This window comes from Cebus imitator, unplaced genomic scaffold, assembly GCF_001604975.1.
Source record: "Cebus imitator isolate Cc_AM_T3 unplaced genomic scaffold, Cebus_imitator-1.0 Scaffold45, whole genome shotgun sequence".
Classification (NCBI taxonomy): domain Eukaryota; kingdom Metazoa; phylum Chordata; class Mammalia; order Primates; family Cebidae; genus Cebus; species Cebus imitator.
This window is the reverse complement of record NW_016107360.1, coordinates 3,059,633-3,082,175: the sequence shown is the minus strand read 5'-3', so window position 1 is coordinate 3,082,175 and position 22,543 is coordinate 3,059,633. Positions and strand designations below refer to the sequence as shown.

General features: G+C 36.6%; 1 protein-coding gene across 1 annotated transcript in view; it reads right to left on the bottom strand.

The window, feature by feature from the left end:
- Nucleotides 1–22,543, bottom strand: part of HDAC9 (histone deacetylase 9) — a 900,368-nt gene that overhangs the window by 13,406 nt on the left and 864,419 nt on the right. Inside the window, exon 27 of the mRNA XM_037737895.1 lies at nucleotides 7,388–7,535. Coding sequence (XP_037593823.1) covers nucleotides 7,388–7,535 — 148 coding nt within the window. The remainder of the gene's footprint in view (nucleotides 1–7,387; nucleotides 7,536–22,543) is intronic.

Below are 22,543 nucleotides of genomic sequence, written 5' to 3'. Positions count from 1 at the left end.
TTTGAGACGGAGTTTCACTCTTGTTACCCAGGCTGGAGTGCAATGGCGCGATCTCGGCTCACCGCAACCTCCGCCTCCTGGGTTCAGGCAATTCTCCTGCCTCAACCTCCTCAATAGCTGGGATTACAGGCACGCACCACGATGCCCAGCTAATGTTTTTTGTATTTTTAGTAGAGATGGGGTTTCACCATGTTGACCAGGATGGTCTCGATCTCTTGACCTTGTGATCCACCCACCTACATGTGTTTTTTAAGCACAATAATAATTAATTCATAGCAGCTTCATTCATAATAGCCCCAAAGTGTAAGCAAGCAAACATCCAAACACAGGTGCATGGATAAACAAATTATGGTATATTAATACACTGGAGAAATGTACAATAATAAAAATGAATAAACTTCCAATTGTTAATGGCCTGGACAGATCTCAAGAACATGCTTAATGAAGTGAAATAACACAGATTAAAAAATGCAGTATATGCTGCATGATTCCACTTAAATGACATTAAAGAGCAGGCAAACATAGCTGACAGTGTTAAAAGTAAAAAGGTAGTTACCTCTGGAGGGAGTGGGACCAACTGGGAAGAGGCAGAAGCAAACTTTTTGGGGGTAATAAAAATGTTCCTGAATTTGTTCTGGGTGGTGTTTATATGAACACCATCAAAAATTAATTAAGGTCATTTTTGTTGGAAACCACATCAGAAAAGAAAGAGGAAGAATGCTAGAAGTAAGGCAGGAAATATACCTATGGGTCTATTCCTGTAGACCTTATGGATCCTGTTGAAGATGATGGTCTTTATATCAATGGAAATGGAAAAGTATTGAAAGGTTTCAAACAGAGGCATGACCAGATATGCTTCCCAGTTTTGCGTTTGTTTATTTCTAAGAGCTTCCTGATTGCAGTGTATGAAATGGATTAGAAAGAAAGTAAAACTGGATATGGGAACCAGTAAGAAAAGTACTGTAAAAGTTTGGATAAGAGATGAAGATACTTTGGATTGAGTGTTGGCAGTAGAAGTTAAAAATATATATAGTGTGCTCAAGTTACTGTCTTGTAAAGAAAGGGCTTCTTAGATTGTCTTGTCAACTAAAGGCATCTTGGAAGCTTTTTGTCCTATTTACTATGTGAAATCTATACATTCTTCCACCCTAATTCGCTTGTCCCTGGTTCTGTGATTTGCTTCGCAGTCATTGGCCTATAAGGCGTTTTGTTTTGCTTTTTACATTTTGCGGGACTCTATTTTAATCTTATCAAAGACTTGTCATTTATTATAGTTTATGGTTCATATTTGGTTCTGTGATATGAAGAATAATAGTCCCCTAAAGATGTCCATGTCCTAATCCCAGGAATGTGTGAATATGTTATCTTGCATGGCAAAAATGATTTTGTAGATGTGATGAAAGTTAAGGATGATAAGGTGGAGAAATTAATCCTAAATTATCCTGGTGAGACTAATCAAATCATATGAGCCCTTAATAGCAGAAATCCTTTCTCAGCTGAAGTCAGAGAGAGATGTGATGACTGAAGAAGAAAGGTCAGATAGATGTCAAGTTGCTTGCTTTACAGATGGAGGGAGGGGTCATGAGCCAAGGAATACAGGCAACCTCCAGAAGATGGAAAAGGCAAGGAAACCAATTTTCCCCCAGAGCCTCCAGAAATGAAGGCACCCTTGTCAATACATTGCTTTTAGCTCAGTAAGACCTGTGTTAGACTTCTGATCTACAGAAACTTTGTGTTGTTTTAAGCCACTAAGGTTGTAGGAATTTTTTACAGCAGCAGTAGAAAACTACCACAGTCCCCAAGTATGTGAATGTTTTGAGGAGTACAAGGCAGCTTTGTGGTCCTGGCCCCTAGCACTTTCTGGCACCTAGAAATAATCAGAGTGTTGAAAGAGTGAATGAACTTGACATTTTCACATGTTCTTCCTCTTCATTCTGCTAGAGGACAGTCCTGATTGATTTAACCTATGAACAGCTAAAGGTACAGATGTCCAAGTATAGCCTCTATATTCTTATATTATAGATTACTGAATCATGGACAACATATTAAGAGAAGAAAAAGGCTGGGTGCAGTGGTGATGCCTGTAATCCCAGCACTTTGGGAGGCCAAGGTGGGTGGATCATGAGGTCATACGATCGAGACCACCCTGGCTAACATGGTGAAACCCCACCTCTACTAAAAATACAAAAAATTAGCTGGGCAGGGTGGCACACACCTGTAGTCCCAGCTACTAAGGAGGCTGAGGCAGGAGAATTGCTTGAACCCGGGAGGCAGAGGTGGCAGTGAGCCAAGATCACACCACTGCACTCCAGCCTGGGTGAAAGAATGAGACTCCATCACAAAAAAAAAAAAAAAAAAAAAAAAAAAAAAAAAAAAAAAAAAAAAAAAAAAAAAAAAAAAAAAAAAAAAGAAGAAAGTGTAACAAATTGAGGAAGAGGAAAAATAATAAAAATCAACCTTTATCAAGTATCCAGATATTGTTTTAAGTTCTTATGTTGTGTTGTCTCATTTAATTCTCACAACTCTATGAAATTTTTCTCTCATTTTAACAACGAGGAAAATTAAACCCAGAGAGATTAAGTATCTTGCCCTTGAGTACACAGCTGTGAAGTGTGGAGACTCTAGAGGCAAGCTCTACTCTTCCTCTATAGTGGTAAGAGGACAGGATTGAAGGAATGAAGACAAAGATGAGATGGAAAGCTAAATTACACATCTTACTTTATATAGGTTTCTATTAATTTTGTTTCTTTTTTCAAAGTAAACACTGTTTTATAAATAATATAAAAGTGAACCCCAAATACATAATTAGGCATTGGAGATAATCCCTAATGTTCTAAGTCAGACTTCACTTGCACCTCAAGACCACATGTTATACACACTGGGAAAATAGAGATAAAATGATGGCCCTAGGAAGAGGAGGAAAGATAAGGGGGCAGATTATTCTTTTTACCAGGAGCTTCTAAATCTCACCTCAATTCTCAACTAAGGCTTTGTTGACACTGGGTGAAAATTAAAAAGAAAATTTATATTGAATTGTTTGCCTGCTGATAATAGTTTGGAAAAATGTTCCTACCCAAATCTCATTTTCAAATGCAATCCCCAGTGTTGGAGGTGTGGCTCATGAGAGGTGTTTGGCTCATGGAAGCAGATTCCCCATGAATGGCTTGGGCCATCCCCATGATGATAAGTAAGCTCTTGCTCTGAGCTCACATGGGATCTGGCTGTTAATGAAAACATGGTGGCCAAAGTGGATAAGGTGAAGTCCACAATCAAGCTCCAAATGAAGAACGTGTTATGTCTGGCTGTGGCTGTTGGTCACATGAAGATGACAGACGACGAGCTTGTATATAACATTCACTTGGCTGTCATCTTCTTGGTGTCATTGCTCAAGAAAAACTGACAGAATGTCCAGGCCTTATATATCAAGAGCACAATGGGCAAGCCTCAGTGCCTATATTAAGGGACATTTGAATAAATTCTACTGCTACAAAAAAGAAAAAAAAAGTGTGTGGCACCTTCCCCTCCACCTTCTCGTTTGCTTCTGCTTTTGCCATGTGAAGTACCCGTACTTCAATCACCTTCCTCCATGATTGTAAGTTTCCTGAGGCCTCTTGAGAAGCCAAGCAGATGCCAGCAACTTGCTTCCCAAAAAGCCTGTGGCACTGTGAGCTAATTAAACCTCTTCTCTTTATAAATTACCCATTCTCAGGTGTTTATATAATGGCAATGCAAGAACCAGGCTAACACACATACTTAGTTATCTAAGTTGTCTAAACAAGTTCTTAGTTACCCAAACAAGTGCTCAACATAATGGTATCATAGAATAAAATAAGAGGAGCGAATAATTTGTAGAACATTTAGCTTCTAGAAGCCTTTGGATGAACTATTTGAACAAAATCATGTTTCTAAGTACATTAGACACAAATGTATATTCAATAATAGACTATATTTCTACATAAATCTTAAGATTCAGGAAAATCGGTTTTTTTATGTCCTTGGAACTATTGATAAGCCATTCAAAGGTCAGACAGATGATACCTGGATTTACCTAATTGTTACACTTTTATATTCACAAACTACTAGATCGTTACTCAAAAAACAAAGTGGCCAGACTTGGAATAATATGTTTTCTCATGTTTCTGTATTATATAATGATTTTAAACCATCTCTTTCATGAGAAAGGTAGCCAAAAGTTAAAAGTTAAATGATTAAAGAGACAACCATACTGGATTGTGTTAAGAAAATGTAACATGATTTATAGGTCAAAATGACAATTGAAAATCTAACTTTCAAGTTTATTTGCTTTCTGTGTGAGTTAAAACACACACACACACACACACACACACACACGCACACACACACACACACACACACAGAGTCAGGCATTCTAGAATGCAAATTTTCTCCTAAAAACCTAATAGTTGATTATCCTGAAGTCTTGATTGCCTTTCCAAATCTTTTCTTGAGCTTCAGCAGAGCCTGAACTGGTATCCAAGAGTAAACTTGAGTACTGCACTGACCTTTCCAAAGCAGAAGCATTTTGAAAGAGATATCCAACAAACGCAAACTAGAATTGTTTAACGGTACACAATCCTAGCAAACAAGAAGAAAACTTCTTCCTTCTAAATGGCATATTATATGTAACCAGGCCTATATATTTAATTTTCTTTGACTATATAACTTGGATCCCTTCAGGACTTTTTGTTTTGTTTTTGTTAACGCATCAATTATTCCTTTGATCAAGTCCTTTGCCCCCAAAAATTATGTGTTAAGTTTGAAAATTAACTATCCCCAAGTTGAATTCCCACATATCAGCCTTTTCCTAGTAATTTATTCTTCAAGACTCATTAACGTAGTTACAAAAACGAAATGACTATTTGCACTGTGTTGTCATCCCCTCCCCCATTCAAGAAAAATGAACAAAAAATACTTACAATGGTTCTTAGCCAGGAGCATTTTATCCCTTATTCACTAGTGGTAAATGAGTCAGATATGAGTTGGCCAGGAAAAGAGCTGCTTTACCCAAAATCTTTGTATGAAATGAGTCATCTCACTCCAAACACCAATATGTTCTCCAAAATAACTGGCAAGAATTTCCTATAAAAAGAATCTTGCCTTCACTCTTTTCCATCTATTTAGCTCTCTGATTTTTCTAATTTTTCAATTTCGTGTGTGCTTATAATATTGCGTTCATAAGAAAAGTCCAGAAATGTTTCCGCTGCTTTATCTTATTTTGAAAGTCATCTTTCCTGTATTGAGTAGTGGGACAATACTGATAGCATTCCCTTGGAAAGAGTAAATGCTCTGTGGCCTTTCAAAGCATTCTCTCTCTCTCTCTCTCTTTCTCTCTCTCCTCTCTCTCGCATTCTTTCTTCGTGTGTGTGTGTGTGTGTGTGTGTGTGTGTGTGTGTGTGTGTATGTGTATCTGTCTGTCTTTGACGAAATTCATGCATGGTTTAACTGAAATGCAAGAGCCAGTTCTAGAAGAATTTTTCTTTTCTTCTGATGTAAAAGGGAACTCAGTTCAAAGCCATCAAAAATATTTCAAGCAAAACCATTTTTCTTCCCACAAGAAAAATCTATCACAATAGATATAATCTGTCTAAAAGTGATAAATGAACATGAAACCAAGCTTTGACTTTGCTTTCCTGCACATCAGAACATTCATATGCTCTCTCTGCCATGAGATGAAGCATAAAATAAAAATCACTGTAGACTGAAGCCGAGGTTAAATCCCTATACATTATCATGAGTCAAGCACACTATTTACCTGAGGATAAACAAGTTTGCCTACAGGGCCAATTCTGCCAAACTGCTGAGATTTTTGTATTACTTGAGGCTCATAACATCACTTATTATTGTTAATTAATCTAAGCTCTGCAATTTAACCACCAAAAATATTTACAATTCATTTCACTCAGGTTGGAACTTAGCTTTGTTTTTCTATATTAAATTAATTCTAAAGAATAGCTATGCTTTTATATCCAACAGTAACAGATGTTAGTTTCCTCCATTTTATAGCCCTCAGATGACAGACAACTAACTGTTTTTGGCCATGGGAATAATTGCAACACCTTTGGATTATGAACTTGGTTCAGTTCTTAGCTGGGAACGGCAGGGGGTTAGTTCATATTATCAAAGATGTAAAGTAAGTTTTCCCTTATGTGCTAGATATTCATATAAAGATACCTTTCAATAGAGTAATATACAACTTTTCTCCCTGAATGGTAATCTGCTGTTTAAGTGATTATAGGGTAAGAGAAAATAACTGCATAAAAATAAAATTTCTTATTCATTTTATCTCTTGCTCTTGGCCAAAACAAGATGTTAAATCCATTAAGCTCTGAGTATCCAGTAAAAGCAAGAAAGTAGAACTGTTTGAATTTCTGCATTCTTGGGAAAATTGCCAACCTATGCACTAGTAGCAGGATCTGTGTAATTAATGGTGATGTTATTGACAGAGAGAGGGAGTCTGATTTCCTTCTCAGAAGCAATTTAAGAGTGCAAGCTGGCAGAGCTTTAGCAAAGCCTCACCTGATTTGTTTTTAAATTGAGGAAATGTGACCTTGAAATCAGCCATAGAAATCACCAATATTAATGTACATTTGTGGTGGCTTTGGTAGACTTTAAAGAAATTCTAAATGTAGCATTTTCTGTAGAACTGAATGATGAACACCAAATGCACAAACTGACAAACGTTCCTTAAAAAGAGAACAAATGAACCAAATCGTAGGTTAACTGTATTTTTCTCTCCAGGAATCTATATTCCGAAGAAGATATATTAAAACCAATCTGTCTTATCAGAATATAAAATAAAATCAGCCCCAAGTTCACACAGTCCTTTATAGATAGTCTCTTGTCTCCTTTGCAGACAACTTTCACCTTTATCTAGTTGTTGGACCTCAAGGACAATCACATAAGGAGTGCTTATATGTATTTGGCTACCCAACAGTCTAGTATTATGTCCATCTTCTGCTCTCCTCTTTCTCTTTGTTATATCAGCAATTTCAAAATGATTAGAGAAAGAAGAAGAACATCTGGAAAAATAGAGATAACTAGGAAAAGGAGTTAGGCCCACAAGCAACTCTTTCCGTAATGATCTGCACTCAATTATCTGAAAAGGCGTGATTTTTCTCACCATCTATCTCATCCCTTCTATTTGTCTGTGAACTGCAACCACACACTCCAGCGCTGCATTTTACATGAAGAATGAAGCAATGAATTCTCTATGGCCTAAAGTATGTGCTGTGGCATCTGTGGCTTTGGAGAGGACAGGCGGTGGGAGTAGAGGAGACAGGTGAAGGAAAGCCAGGAGGAAGATTCACAAACATCAAAGATGAGCTTGGATATGACTGACCTGGATTATGCCCCCACGTTGGATTCATACCTGCTGTCTTCCTGAGCAAAGGGCTGTTCCACATCCACTGTTAGGGAGGCCAGGGCAGAAACGGTCTCTGTCTCCTCTTGCAACTGAGCACCAGCCAGAGCACAGCCCCTTGGCATAGCCACCATCCTTAATGACTTCCAATACTTGCCTAGGAAAAACATCCATCATACTTTATAATAATTGCAGTTACAGCAGTAATAATCAGAATACTCACATAGGTCCAACTCAGAGCAGTTGTTATCTTAAAATTCCCCATGTTATACACAGTTGTAGTTTGGTTTTTTAACTGTTATGATTAAGTCTTTTTCTCAATCTAGGAATGCCAAGTTGTGAAGTGCCCATATTCCCAAACTGAATCTCCCCTTTGCTCATACAGCAATAAAGTGAGGAATAATCTATGGCCTACTGAACTTACCCTCAGACTGACAGCTGTCTCTGCAACTAAGCAAACTCTGGGCACCATGCTCCATGGGAAACCCACAAGAGACTAGGAGGCAGCACTTTTACAGAGAAAATAAATGGAATCATACTGTTAAACGCTGCTACCTGAAGCATTAACTTTTAGAAAATGAAGTTGGAATATTGAAGAAAAAGAAAAGCCAAGAAATGCCAGCATGAATTGAATGGTGACTTTGCCAGAACAATCAGGTTTGTTAGTCCTGGATGTTCTTTCTTTCTCAACCTCAGGGTGTGTATTAGAACAATAATTGATTTAAAACTTTAATATATGTACTGGCTGATGTTGGAGCCTATCCATATGTCATACTGATGTTTCTTTTTTCGAGGCAGGAAAGGAGAAAGAGAGGAAAATAGAAGGTCATTTCATGAGAACATGCCAATGGGATAAATATGAAAGAACAGAGTTAATGGCTTTCTTACAGCCCTTAGGCTATTTTCTTGTGAAATGTTGAGTAGCCCCAAATCAAAGTAAGACAATCTCCCTAGGTGTTGACATGACTCACCAGGTCAGAACTATCTCTGCAGCCTGACTAGTTGGCAAGAACTATGGTACGCAGTGTTTGCTTACTTCTTAGAAAAAAAAGTCTTGTTTGAGTGGAAAAGGCAGATGGATGAACGCTGGATTGGGCAGTAAAATAACAGGGTTCTGGACCCTGTGCTGCCATCCCAGTCACGTTAGTGAGGCTTGGCAGGACTTTATTTTTGCCTCTTGAAATAGGGAGATGTCTCAAATCTTTTGCAGCTTTAACATTTTATGATTAGTCTTTCCTTATCTTACTGTTTCATAGAGGAACAAATGTCATATTAGGGGAGGATACTCAGACTCCCCATATTCCCCATGCCAACAAGACCTTCTGACACAGGTATCCGTTACTACTTAACTTGCTGTGATCACTTACTCTGACCAAAGTCTGAGAATCACAAAGCTTTTTTAATTTGAACCAAACAATAAAAATTCTGTCAATGAATACAAAAACTAACATTTTTTTGAAAGCTGACTTTTCCACATGTTGAGGACAGAAAGATGCTTCCTAACACCAAGAAATGCATGGTCCAGGTGAGACAGCCCTGCTATTTAAGCATTACAATTCTCTGTGTAAAATGCCCATGGTGATCTTGAATGGGCATAAGTAGAACATGTATTTAAGGTGATGGGAAAGTATGGGAAGACTTGCCAGGAAAAATAACACTTGACTGAGTTCATTAGAAATTAGAGTGCAAATCCTGAAGTCTAATTAGAAATTAGAGTGCAAATCCTGAAGTCTTGATTGCCTTTCCAAATCTTTTCTTTATCTTCAGCAGAGCAAGGTGGAGGTGATGGGATATCCCTGGAAAGGGAAATAGCACATACAAATAGAGAGAGACTTTCTGTGTTTTACCATGTGACCATCAACTGCAAGGAATGACTGGAACATACAAAGAGTATGGAGTGGGATGGATAAGACTGTTATGGTAGGGAAGGGCTAGTTAATACACACTCTTGAATGACAGACTGGTGATCTTGGACTTCAACCTGTGGATGATGAGGGGGCATTTTAAGCAGATGATGTATAGTATCAGGTTTATATTTTTAAAAGATCCCTTTGGAAAGATTATAGGTGATGGACTGGGAGGTGATAACAGTGGGGGCAGGAAGACCAATTTCACATCTTGGCAAGTGTCCAAGTGGGAAATGATGATGTCTAAACCAAAAGGAAGTAACAGAATAGAAATGAGAAGACACTAAGAGAGATTTGGGAGGTAGGCAGTGAAAATGTATCTTTAGTCTACCCTACATCTCTAAACTTTGAAAGTTATCTCTGAATTGACAGTTCCATTCCCAGGGCCTAGTTTCCCTAGATCACAATGTCAAATATCATCCAGCTCTAATATTTCATTACTGGTCTTTCTTTATCTTACTGTTTCATGAAGGAACAGATGTCACATTAGGGGAGGAAATTCAGTCTCACCACCTATTTTCCATGCCAATAAGACCTTCTGACATGGGTGCCCACTACTATTTAACTTGCTGTCAGGTTAATATTATGGTAGTATCACCCAAGTTGGAAATTCCATATTCCATCTGCAAGTACATACATTGTAATAAGTTACACAAAATATTATTATTAAACATTATTTTAGCAGATAACATTTACAAAGCTAGTGATACTGTATGACATTCTTGTTTTCTATGGCAGCTAATTTGGGGACTCAGGCAAACACACTACATATGGCTAGTGGCTTACCGGTCAAATTAAAAGACTATAGGAAATACAAACTACCATTATTGAGCACCCAATATGTGCCAAGGCTGCTCTAGGTGTTTCTACATTTATAGTTTGTAATTTTATTTAACAATTAAAAAAAACTATTTAGGCAATGGCAGGTAATTTTTTTGAAGCTCACATAGCTAGTAGGCAGAGGAGCTAAAATCCTTACCCAGCACTAATTCCAGATTGCCTCTTTCTCTGCACTCTGCTGTCCTCCACCCCCCTCCCAGTAGACATAAAAAAAAAAATCTCAATTATAAAAGTCTTAGCTTAAAGGAACGATGCATGTTGCAAAATATCTGCAACAAATATGACAGTCTTGATATTCTTATGTACATATTTTTTGCTTTGAAAATCATTTTAGGCCAGGTGCGGTGGCTCACGCATGTAATCCCAATCATGTTGAAACTAGTTCATTTTACTCTTCATTTCTTATAACGTTGCACTATTGCAAGTACCTTTTACCAGGTAAATTATTGAGGCTATCATAAAACTGGAGACAGGACTCATTGAAGAATATGAATAAGAACCTCATCGAAGGTCGGGTGTGGTGGTTCACCCCTGTAATCCAGCACTTTAGCAGGCCGAGGTGGGTGGATCGCTTGAGGTCAGGAATTGCAGACCAGCCTGGCCAACATTGTGAAACCCTGTCTTTACTAAATATACAAAAATTAGCCAGGCATGGTGGTACATGCCTGTAATCCAAGATACTCTGGAGGCTGAGGCAGGAGAATTATTTGAACCCAGGAGGCAGAGGTTATAGTGAGCCAAGACTGTGGCATTGCACTCTAGCCTGGGTGCCAGAGCAAGCCTCCATCTCAANAAAAAAAAAAAAAAAAAAAAAGGAGATAATCGAAAATGGAACTAACTAAAAGTCAGTATTTCCAGACTGGAGATCCGACACTAATCTTGGAGAAGTCACTGGAACACAATGGAGTAAAATTTCCATGTTTATAAAATAACAGTAGGAGGCTAAATGATATGAAAGTTTTATTCCTGCTCTCATTCTCACTTATTGTGATCCTTCTGATCTCATGTTACATATCAATCTTGGATGTAACAAAAAATTTCCTATGGCAGAAAACCTTATTTTTCTATGAGCTTATGAACTCTTGAAGAGGTCAGCAAACACTCTGCACCATAATATACACATCTAGAAGAAGCAAGGTCTTTAATTTTCAAGCATTGTGTCTTGTTTCTCAAGAAGAGAGCTTTAGGCCACAAACAAACATCTTTACTTCCATAACACAATCAGGACAGAAGGCATGCATTGTTAATAGGAATCTTTAAGCAGAATGACTGACAACGATCCTTTAAATTTTGACCCATATGTATGTCAGTACTAAGAAGGATTTTAAAATTTAAAATCCTTTTTGGATAAAATTGAATGTGTACAAAATATCTTGCTAAGATTAAATATTAGAAGTTTGGCTTTTATCAATATGTATGAGTTTCTTGACTCAGAAATAACCCAAAACTTTAAATTCTGTTTGGCCTCTGGCAAAGTCTATAAAAGAAGGGAAATATTCTACATTAATAATGCATTTATAGACCACTATCTCTATTCATAAAGGTATAGCACCGTCTGTGCAGCATGCAGCCAATTCAAACTGCACAATTTATGGGTTATATTTTCATGTGATGTGTAAGGTCTTTTCTTCCGGTCCAGAAACAGTTGTGCCAGAAAGACATATCTGCTGGCATAGGAAAAATACCCCCATTAACACATAGGAGAAATGAACCAAGGGTTACTGCTAGAATTTTCAGAAGCTGTAATTTGTAAAGTCAAATATTAATGACCAGCCACAACTGGGTTGCTCTCCTATGGCTATGCAACTGGCAAAAGAGAAGAATTTTCCATTAAAATTGGACATGCACACTCTCTCTTCAGTCATATCCTCTATCCTTATTCATTTTTCCCACTATGTAAATCTGCCCACTTTTCAGCACTTTTTAAGGACTATTCAGCCTTCAGCATTCTGCATTTTTGTTTTTTCTGGCAAAAGTAACACAAATAATGAATCTGCAATAAAGATAAAAAGTAGAGAATGGAATGCAGACAGTCAAGGGTCAGAGGTGAGGGCCAGAGATGGGGTTTCACGGGGTCACACAGGACCCAGGAGAGGGCATCCTGCAGGTACTCTGTAAACGGACTTCAGTATAAACCAGATTGTTCTTGGAAATGGACAATTTGGAAAAACAGGCAGTTGTTGACTCATGAAAGTCTGTGTTAGAAGCCACCTATCTACAAAAGTCTTCTCAATTCAAAGCCCCTTGCTACTTTGAAACTTTCTGACCCCAGAAACCTCCCCATTCCGTCATCATTTTGGGAGCCTTAGAGTTGTCACTACTCAAATTTGTTTCTTAACCTTCTTTCCATTTGAATGATGTTTCATTTCATCTTTACACACCAGGTTCTCATAGGAAAAGAAGCTGCTGCTAACTTGAAACTCCTGCTATCTCCTTCAACCACCAAGATTATTAACATCTGGGGCTTACAAGGGACCTACGTCTATGGATTTTGTAAAGCTTCTTAATACATTCTTAAGATACATTTTTTAGCTATATAGAGAACTTTGGTATGATCCAAAACATTGTTTAAATGCAAAACTAAAAACACATTGAAAATTGGTCCATAAAATTGAGTGACCAGGTAATTTTTCATCTAAAGTAGGGCAATTTTGAGGCCAAATTGGGCTAAAAATAAAAATTATATGTTTTGCAAATATTTCTTGGCCAAGAAATTATTTTTATCAGTTGGCCTATAAAATAGTTCTATTCAAAACTTATTTTTACAACTAAAATTCATCTCAAAAAATAAAAATTGCATAATTCATGTTTGTCAAAGCATGGCTACCAGCTTCTTCTTCATATTTATTCAAACTTTACAAAATATCATAAGCAGAATTATTCCTGCTGAATATCACATTTGTTAATCAGTTTTGTGGCTATATCACTCAATATACTGATATTTTTATGAAAAACGTATTTTTAGTTTCAGTGGGGTCTACATATTTTAGCTTTTTTGATAGAATTGCCTATAATTTTTAAAACTTAATTGTATAGTTTATAAGTTTCAAATTTTTGGCATCTTTAATTTATCCTTCTCAAGAGGCTGTAATATTTTTGGTTGAGAAATAGTCTCCTCAACTATGGTGCTACCTGGTAAGCTCAGAACAATTTCTGCCAAAAGCAGAGTATTTCCACTTATAATTTTTTTAATATTGAAATGAGTAACTATTTTATTCCAAATATTTTATGATTACTGTCTTTTATCTCCTTTCAGCGGACTCCACTTTGGTGAACATTTTATGTAACACAAATGTCAAAAAGTGTTCTTTGTTTTTGACTCTTCAAAATTTACCAAATTTAGATGCTGCAAAGTCATATGGCTTCTCAGTTTCTTTCCATTCCAGTCTATAGTACTATGTCTTCAACTTCACTAATTTTTTTCACCTGCACTATGTAATCTGCCATTAATCCATCCAAATTGTGGACTTTTAAAAACATCAAATGTTTTCTGTTTTGTCTCTAAAATTTCAGTTTGCATGGTTTTTATCTTTTTAATTTATCTCTTCATTATGTTTATATTTTCCTCTTCATATTGGAAGTACATTCTTAACGTTCTGAGTCAGTCTCTGTTTACTGATTTGCCTTGTGGTTCCTTTGCTACATTTTTGCATGCCTAGTAATTTTCATTTGGATGCTTGTCATTGGTAATTTGAACACTTTTTGGTTATTGGATTTTGTCATATTATTTGAGAGTGTATTGGACTTTGTTTTAGCATGAAGTTAAACAGAATACTTTTGAGGCTCACTTGTACGCTGTGTTAGAATGGCTAAAACATAAACTTTAGTGTAAGCCTAATTTAGTCCTATAACTAAGATAATACCATTTTGATGTCTCTATGTGATGCCTTGTGTATTACAAGGTCTCTCCACTCTGGCAAATGCAAACTATTCCCAGCTCTGTGTGAACTCCCTTGAGTTGTTTAACCTATGACTTTTCATTGGTTAGTTCCTCAGCTTGGTGGAGTTTCACCTCATACATGTAAAGATACTTATTCAAATGAAACATTTAAGAAACTCCTGTACATGCAGCACTTATGTGTGTGTGTGTGTGTGTGTATGACAACTCCATCTCCAATATTTTGCCTCACAAATTCTACTCACTTAATCCTCCTTTATTTAGAGGATAAAGTGATCCTCTAAATTTTATCACTTTATTCTCAAATCAGTAATATCTATTTGAGTTCTTCCTTATGCTGCAGGCTGGAAACTTCCTCTAGTCGATTACTTGGGGAATCTGCAGAATTCTCATTTTGTTTCTTTATTGCCTGCAGACCAATGTCTGAAAGACAGTGTTCCATATATGCATGGAACATTACCTATCATTATATCTCTATCTATATCATATATCTCTTTATCTCTACCTGTAGCAATATAGTTTCTCTTGTTTCTAATCGAAGGGCAATTTCTATAGCAGTTACTCATTCATACATGGGGTCTGAGGTCCACTTATTGAATATTTTGATAAATGATTTCCAACTAATTAGAAAAAATATAAAAATTCAGAAAGCTAATTTGCAAAATATTTCAATATTGCTTTAGATTTTCAAACACTCCTAAAGTATGGCTGATAAGGAAGCTAAGAGAGAAATTTTGAACTGCCTTGCTGAAGTTTCTTTTTTTATAAACTGTCATCATCAGTCACATATCTATAACACTGTATTTTACTTACCCTAATTCTGTTTATGTAAAGAGCTTTAAAATTTTGACAATAGTTTAGATTTTCATTGTTAAAATATCAAGCTTGGTTAGGTTTTTAAGAGATTGTATTTAATGTTGTTAGCTTTATAATTAAATATTATTTATAAAAATTTAGGGATATTGTGTACTCTGTAAGTAATGCTAAGTACATTCTTGCTCTGTAAGATGTTATGTTCCACCAAAATTTAAATTTTTATATCAATACAAAACCAAATTATTTTATTTATCGGTGTTACATTTTTACCAATATTTATAATAAATAGGTTTCACAATAATGTCCTGCTTTCTTTTTTGGGCAATTTTATTTTTAAAAGCTTTACTTTGATTTCATAAATTGAATGAAAAATATTGAAGAATTATTAGAATTTACCGATTTTTCTGTTTGAAGTTATTAAGGATATTGTATCATTAAAGCAAGAAATTATACTAATGGAGTCAAGAAATAACAATTATTACCTCACTCCTGAACATTTAAAAATAATACTGGAAATTGAAAATTGATTTACAAAATTTTGAATCATAATTTAAATAAAAAGTCACATTTCATAGAGTATTATATAAATGCACCTTCTACAGCTGCACTTCTTAAATTGTTCCTTTTGGTTTTATTTTCCATTTGTTTTGGTCAATAATAACTAAATTTTAAAGTAGAAAGTGCTGCTTCTTTAACAAGCATTGTGCTTTCAGTGTTCTTCTGTGATTTTATTCTGTCCCCTTGATGAATAATGAATATTGACAAACATTTTGTTTAAGCTACATATTCATTATCAACTTGCTTGAGAAACAGAAATAGAGCACTTGTTTTTAAAATTCACATGCACACTTGTTTTTGAGCTCCTTTCAGCCAATAGTCTTGATAACAGAATTAAAATATGTAACAAAACATAAATAAAAACATAGTGTAGTTTCAATGTATAATAATTGACAAAATCTCTGTAGCAAAAGCATTGAGAGTTTAAAATGCTGTATGGAGACTGGTCCTCTCTATTTCCTGAACTTATTTTATTCACACCTAACTGCTGATTTCTTGTATTTTCCCCTAACTCTATCTTCTAAAAGGTCTGTAGCTTCATGCATGTCACAAGCTACAGCACTAACTACAGCACCCATGACTGGTGTGCCAAGTGGCAGCAATGTTGAGTATTTCTCCCTTTACCTCCCAGACCAGAAATTTAGGTGTCATTTACAACTGGTATCCATGAGGTCCCTACACATTTTTCTTAAAAGGAAAGCACTAGTTGAATCAGAAAAGGGCCTGGAAAAGAGAGATGGGTTATCAATTGTATTTCATATATATTTAACCATGTGTTCAAAGGAAAAATTATATTTACTTTCCATGCATTTCTCACACAACCAGAAGAAACTAAAGCATGAGAGACGCTAAATGATAGATGCTAAAGGAAAGTACAGGTGTAACCATTCATCCTTACTCATATAGTAAAACTATAGATAATAATACTTCATTCAAAATGGAAAATCAGAAACAAACAGTATCTGGTTGACACAGAAGACATAAACCAAGACTGTCTCAGGAAAACAAGAAAGAACTGTATTTGTAGCAGCCACTGTCAGGGCCTCATCAACATGTCCCGTCCCTTACTAGTTCAGTGCACACAACCTCATTTCCATTTGCCAAAACCAGCACGACTTTTCAGGACAGCTTTCAGTGCCCCTGGAGCTTTCCTGCTCTATGACTGGCCAGAAATGTAATATTGTCCCCCAGGAGCAGTATTCAGGCAATAACTGTTTGGAGTTGGGGCATAAATTTCTCTGCTCCCTCGCAGCTCACATGAAATAACCCTGAGTTACGTGTTTTACATCGGTTTTCAGAATTTCCCCAGAGGAATTAAACTCTAGATAACTACAAGCATAGTTGGAAAAATGACACTTCATTTCTTTTCTTGTCACACTTCACTATTCCTCTTCCTTTTCTCCCTATGCTTGCACCTGCAAATACATTACTTGTACATGACTCCTTGTATCAGGATCTGTTTCTGGTAGAAGCCAAAGCAAGATAGCCTTCCAATATATAACAGATGTAAGGAAAACTTGATAGGAATTGTTTCTTTTGTACATGTTAAGAATCCTCTCTGTCAGTATTTTGACATATTCAAGCCCTGAGACACATATTAGTAAAATGCATATAGTGTTGCATTAGAAACCAATCTTTTTCTGAAAGTTAACTTTTATTGAGTAATAAACTATACCTTGTCCTTGAACTAATAGTAGTGATTATCTACTATGAATAGCGAATTATCTCCCTGTGTGGGTACAAACATGGACATTCTGGCTTTCTTAGCAAGCATGAAGTCAGATTAAGGGGTGTTAGATGAAATAAATACTCATCTTCTGGGAAAGAGTAACTCTTTTGGGTATGGAGCTGTGAGAGCATAAATCATTATGAATAAACATCAGAGCTAATTTGTTAACTCACCAAAGAAGTATAGCTTTTATGAGGGTTATAATATTGCTGTCAGGATGACCGACCAGTCTATCTTCTCCCAATTTTCCTACATGGGAAACCAAATTACATTTACAGGATTGTTTCTATCATTCAGTGATGTGGTTAGGCTTTGTGTCCCCACTTAAATTTCATCTTGGATTGTAATCTTCATAATCCTTATGTGTCAAAGGAGAGATCTGGTGGGACGTGACTGGATCATCAAGGTGATGTCCCCCATGCTATTCTCATGATATTCAGTTCTCAGGAGATCTGATGGTCTTATAAGTGCCTGACAGTTCCTCCTTCACACATACACTCTCTCTCACCTGCCACCATGTCTCTTTCCCTTCCATCATGAGTATAAGTTTCCTGAGGCCTTCCCAGCTATATGGAACTCTTGAGTCAATTAAATCTCTTTTCTTTATAAATTACCCATTGTTGGACAGTCATTTAAAGCAGTGTGAGAATGGACTAATGCATTCTTACTTTTCACTTTTATTATGTACCAAGCATTCTGATATTGGAAATAAAGGATACAGATACTTTTTTTTATTATTAAAGTTCAGGGATATATGTGCAGAATGTGCAGGTCTGTTACACAGGTATACACATGCCATGGTGGTTTGCTGTACCCATCAACCAGTCATCTACATTAGGTATTTCTCCTGTTATCTCTTCCCTACCCCCTATCCCCCAACAAGCCCTGGTGTGTGATGTTCCTCTCCCTGTGTCCACGAGTTCTCACTGTTCAACTCCCACTTATAAGTAAGAACATGCAGTGTCTGGGGATGTGGATACTTTCATAGATCTCACAAATTGCCATTAATCAAATGATCATGCCATATGAGTACATGTCTCACAGTGAAATAAGCTACTGAAATGAAGATACTACATTCTATGAAAGTATAAAACAAAAAAATCTGATATTAACTGGTAGTCAGAAGGTGTGTATCTGATCAAGGGACAATTAAGCTGAGATATGAAGTGTGTATAGGAGTGAAGTAGTCAAAGAGAGGAATAGCAGGAAAAATATATGAAGGTCTTGAGGAAGGTGGAAAGATTCACACTAAAAGAACTAAAAGAAGGTAAGTTGGGTCAAGAGTAGAAAGCAGTAGAAAGGTAATAGGCCCAGTTAGGTTTGGTAATTATAAGTTTATACCAGGTCAAACTGCTATATATCATGGCCATCACTTGAAGACCTGAATTGGGGACATATCTAGAAGACCAAAATTGGGGAAAGTTGTTTGTATTGTATATCCAGGGTTGAGATTTTCTTAGATTGGTAAAGTTGAAGGGCAACATTGATGGTAAGGTAGATTGAAAGGTAGAAGGGCAAATGAATGCTATAATTTTAATGCTGAATGGAAAAAAAACTGAAGACAAGAAACAGCAATGAATGAGGAGACACAAGGAATTAAAAATGAGAGAATAAAACAGTTCCTTAGGTGTGCAAGTCAACAATTCAATGATATATGGGTATAATAGCCTGATGTATCCATGCCAGCAGAGATAAGCTTGCCAGGGTTGCTTTAGGATTCACTTTTTTTTAGGTCTGCTAAGACAGTAACAGATGGTTTCCTTCTTTTTCTTTATCCATAGGAGTTTGTCTTTAGAAAAAAAGAAAACTCTATTATTGTTTTAGTGGGTTTCTATGAAGAAGTGAAAATAAATGAATATTCTTCATCTATTATCAGTATTTGAAAGTAACCCTCCTTCTCCGTTTTAACTCCACAAATAAGGCTTATTATTCTGATATTTCTCATTTCTTCTGACTCTCCCTAGTGCCTTGTATCCTTGTGCATTTGATTTTATTCATTTATTTGAATATGTATGTATTTATGTATTTGAGCTCATATTTTGTTGAGCTTGATCTCTGCATATATTGAGGGTCTGAATTAGAAATACATTCCTCCAGAAGGAAATTTTATTGGCTTCCTCCAGAACCCAGGAGTGGACAAGGATGAAAACTGTTTAGTATCTATCAAATTCATATCCCTTTGATGCAGATCCTCAGCTTTCTTGTGCATTATAAGACTGATGCCATTATTTGCTCCAGAGATATTCCTCTTTTTTGTGTTACTTACTGTTTGTTATTAAATTTTAGCTTATGTTTTTTCCACTCTCCTATTTTCTGACATGCTAGCAAGCCCAGTAATGTATTACAATAGTTTGTTTTAATGTATGCAGACTCTATTACATCATAGGAGAGGCCTGTTGTAATGTCTGTCCTGTTATACTTGGGAAGAGAAATCTGGTAGAACTCTGTTCTCATTTTTGAAATGGAGTGGGAACAGTAAGGTCATATAGATGCGTTAATAGAAAGAAAGTAGGCTTTGACATCACAGTGAGTTCAGGATTATAAATCTTAGTTTTACTGCTTACCAATAGGAATAACTCAAGCTACCTAAACTTCATAAGTCTCAAGTTATTCATGAACAAAGTGAGGAAAGTAACTGTGCACTGCAGAATTGTGTGAGGACTAGAGATAATATATGTAAATACTTGGGAAATAATCTTCCCTTAAACCTGACTTTCTTCTAGTATGTCCTATTTTGGTATCACGTGTTTGTGTGAGATTGATCTGGGTGCTCACAGCTGAGTATATGATCACAAAGTGGTTCTACTCTTTCATAATCCACAAAGAGTTTTTGGTCCCAGAAGCATGCATAGTTTTATTTTCTTGGTTTAATTAGTTTTGCCTTGGTAGATGTGTGAGTGAGAAAAATAATAATTGCAGATGCAGCTGGAATAAAAAATAGTCAAAAAAGTTGTGCCTTACAGCAGAGGCAGATTTTTCTTTTTATTCTGGTACACTCTAGTATTAGGGTGCTACCAACACAATAACCAGACTTTCAACATTTGAAGAGAATGGTTAATTAGAAGTTCAAAATCAACTTTCACAAAGCCATGTGTACAAGTCTGACTTGGCTCTGATACAAGCAAGGGTTGGCAGGGTTAAAAGTGGGAAAATGTCTTACACTGCTTTTCTTCAATGAAGGTCTGCCTGGCCCAGGGCCCTAACCTCAAGTCCTCTGTCTAAAGTCAAAGAATATATGACAAATAGCAGCTCACACCTGACAACAGTCACAGCTTTAAACTCAACAGGGCAGGGATTTGAAATTCTGCCAATCCTTGCATTTTTTTTGATTATATGTATTTTACAAGTTTATAAGGGCTCCAAAGTAGACGCACAGCTCCACAGCTCCTTGTGATTTGGCACTGAGCTTCCAGAATTGACTGTGGTTAAAACTCAATTAGCCAGAACTTCCAAAATTCCAAATTTTAACTTAAAATTTTGTCTAAATATGTCACTTTGGAAAGAAATGGGGAAAACTCTACACAAAAAATTGCAAAAGGAATGAACTTATTTGTGACATGGTGTAACTTAGAGACTAAGAGGGAAGACTGGATCTAGACCACTTGGTTTATGATCTTGCTTTTGCCTACTCATGAGCTCTGTAACCTTGGGGAATACAATGAACCTTGATGTGCCTCAGTTTACTTTGCTATAAAGTGGTAATGAAAATAGTAACTACAGGGTTGTTGAGAAGATCAAATGAATTAATTTTTAATAGTACCTCACACACTGTAAGCATTCAATATTATTACATTATTTTATTATTTGCTAACATCTTACAGGATTTGCGTTGTGTAAATAATTTCATGTTTCTCCATAACTTCAATGCAGTTCAGGAGGATACTGCCTTGTCCCCAAACCCTCAAGACTTTTGATTAGCAAAGTGTCTTTTTCTTCTTAAGTCTAACGTTTTTCATTTCCTTTCAAATCTTTTCTTTCTTCATAATTTCCTATTGTGGGAGGTGACCACCACCACCTTCTTAGTTTTCCAAGCCAGAAAACCCAGAAATTACTAATCCTCTCTCTGTCAGTTAATTAACATATCATACGAATTCTACTTCTGAATTAAACTGCTCACATCTAACAATAAGCTGTGCTAATCTCCTGTCTTCAGAGCAAGCACAGGATCTTTTGATTTGCATGTGTATGCATGCTTCTTCCCTGATTGAAATAAAACCTCAAATGACTATGATCTAAAAGTTTCTTTCCAATATTGGGAATATCTTCTTGTCCTTCTTCCCTGGATCTCAATAGGATGGAAATGGAAGATAGAAGAGAAGAGACCTAAGAAAAAAGGCAGAAAATCAAAATGAAATAGATGAGGACAAAAAGGAAGAAGAAAAACTGAGTTTGAGTTCTAATTCTGGTGTGGAGTCAGAAGCTAGTAAAGCTTGTGAGACAATTTATGCAGCACATGTTGCAATCTGGAGAAACAACCATTTTAGATGTGTATATAGCCCTATAAGGTAAAAATATTGGGTAACTTCCCCCACAACAAGAGATGTATACAAATTCCTTTCAGCTTGGAAACAATTTGGATTTTCTCCTGGGTTATCTAATGTAAATGCCCCTTCTCCTTGGAGCAGGGTAGGTAGGGGATATTATAATGATGGGAAGGGATGGTATTTCAGATAAAAGAAGACAATGGTTGTTATCTTTACAGTACATCTTATTTTACTTTAATAGTCTTTTCCTTCAGTTCATAACCAGTTATCTTAATTGAGAAGAAAACTAGATGCCACATATTTTGATTATCCATTCTAATACATTGATGGTGTTTATTTAGTATTTTACCAATCAGTTATATTCCATTGGAAATACAGTAAAAAGTAAAATCGGGATCGATCCAAGATGACCGTTTAGGAACAGCTCAGGATTGTAGCTCCCAGTGAAAGCTCAGAGGGACTACAGGGAAGTTCACTCAGCAGCTGGGCGGAGCCCAGAGCAGCTCAGCAAAGCCTCTAAAGGCAGACAGTGACTAGGCTGCCTCCTTGCTGGGCAGGGCAGCTCTGAAGGAAAAAAAAAGAAGGCAGCAGCACAACGGAAACTCATAAATAAAGCTCTAAATCCCTGGGACAGAGCACCTGGGAACAAAAAGTGGTTTATGAGTTCTGCTGCAGCAGACCTAAACGTACCTGCCCAGCAGCTCTGAATGAATAATGGAGCTCACAGCTCAGCATTTGAGCTCCTATAAAGAACAGGCTGTATCCTCAAGCAGCTCCCTGACCCCTGTATATCCAAAGAGCCACCTCATAAAGGAGAGATCAGACTGACACTTGGCGGGTATATTTCTGGGACAAAGATAGCAGAAGAAGAAAAGTGGTAGCAACCCTTACTGTTCTGCAGCTGCTGCAGGTGATCCCCAGGTAAGCAGGGCC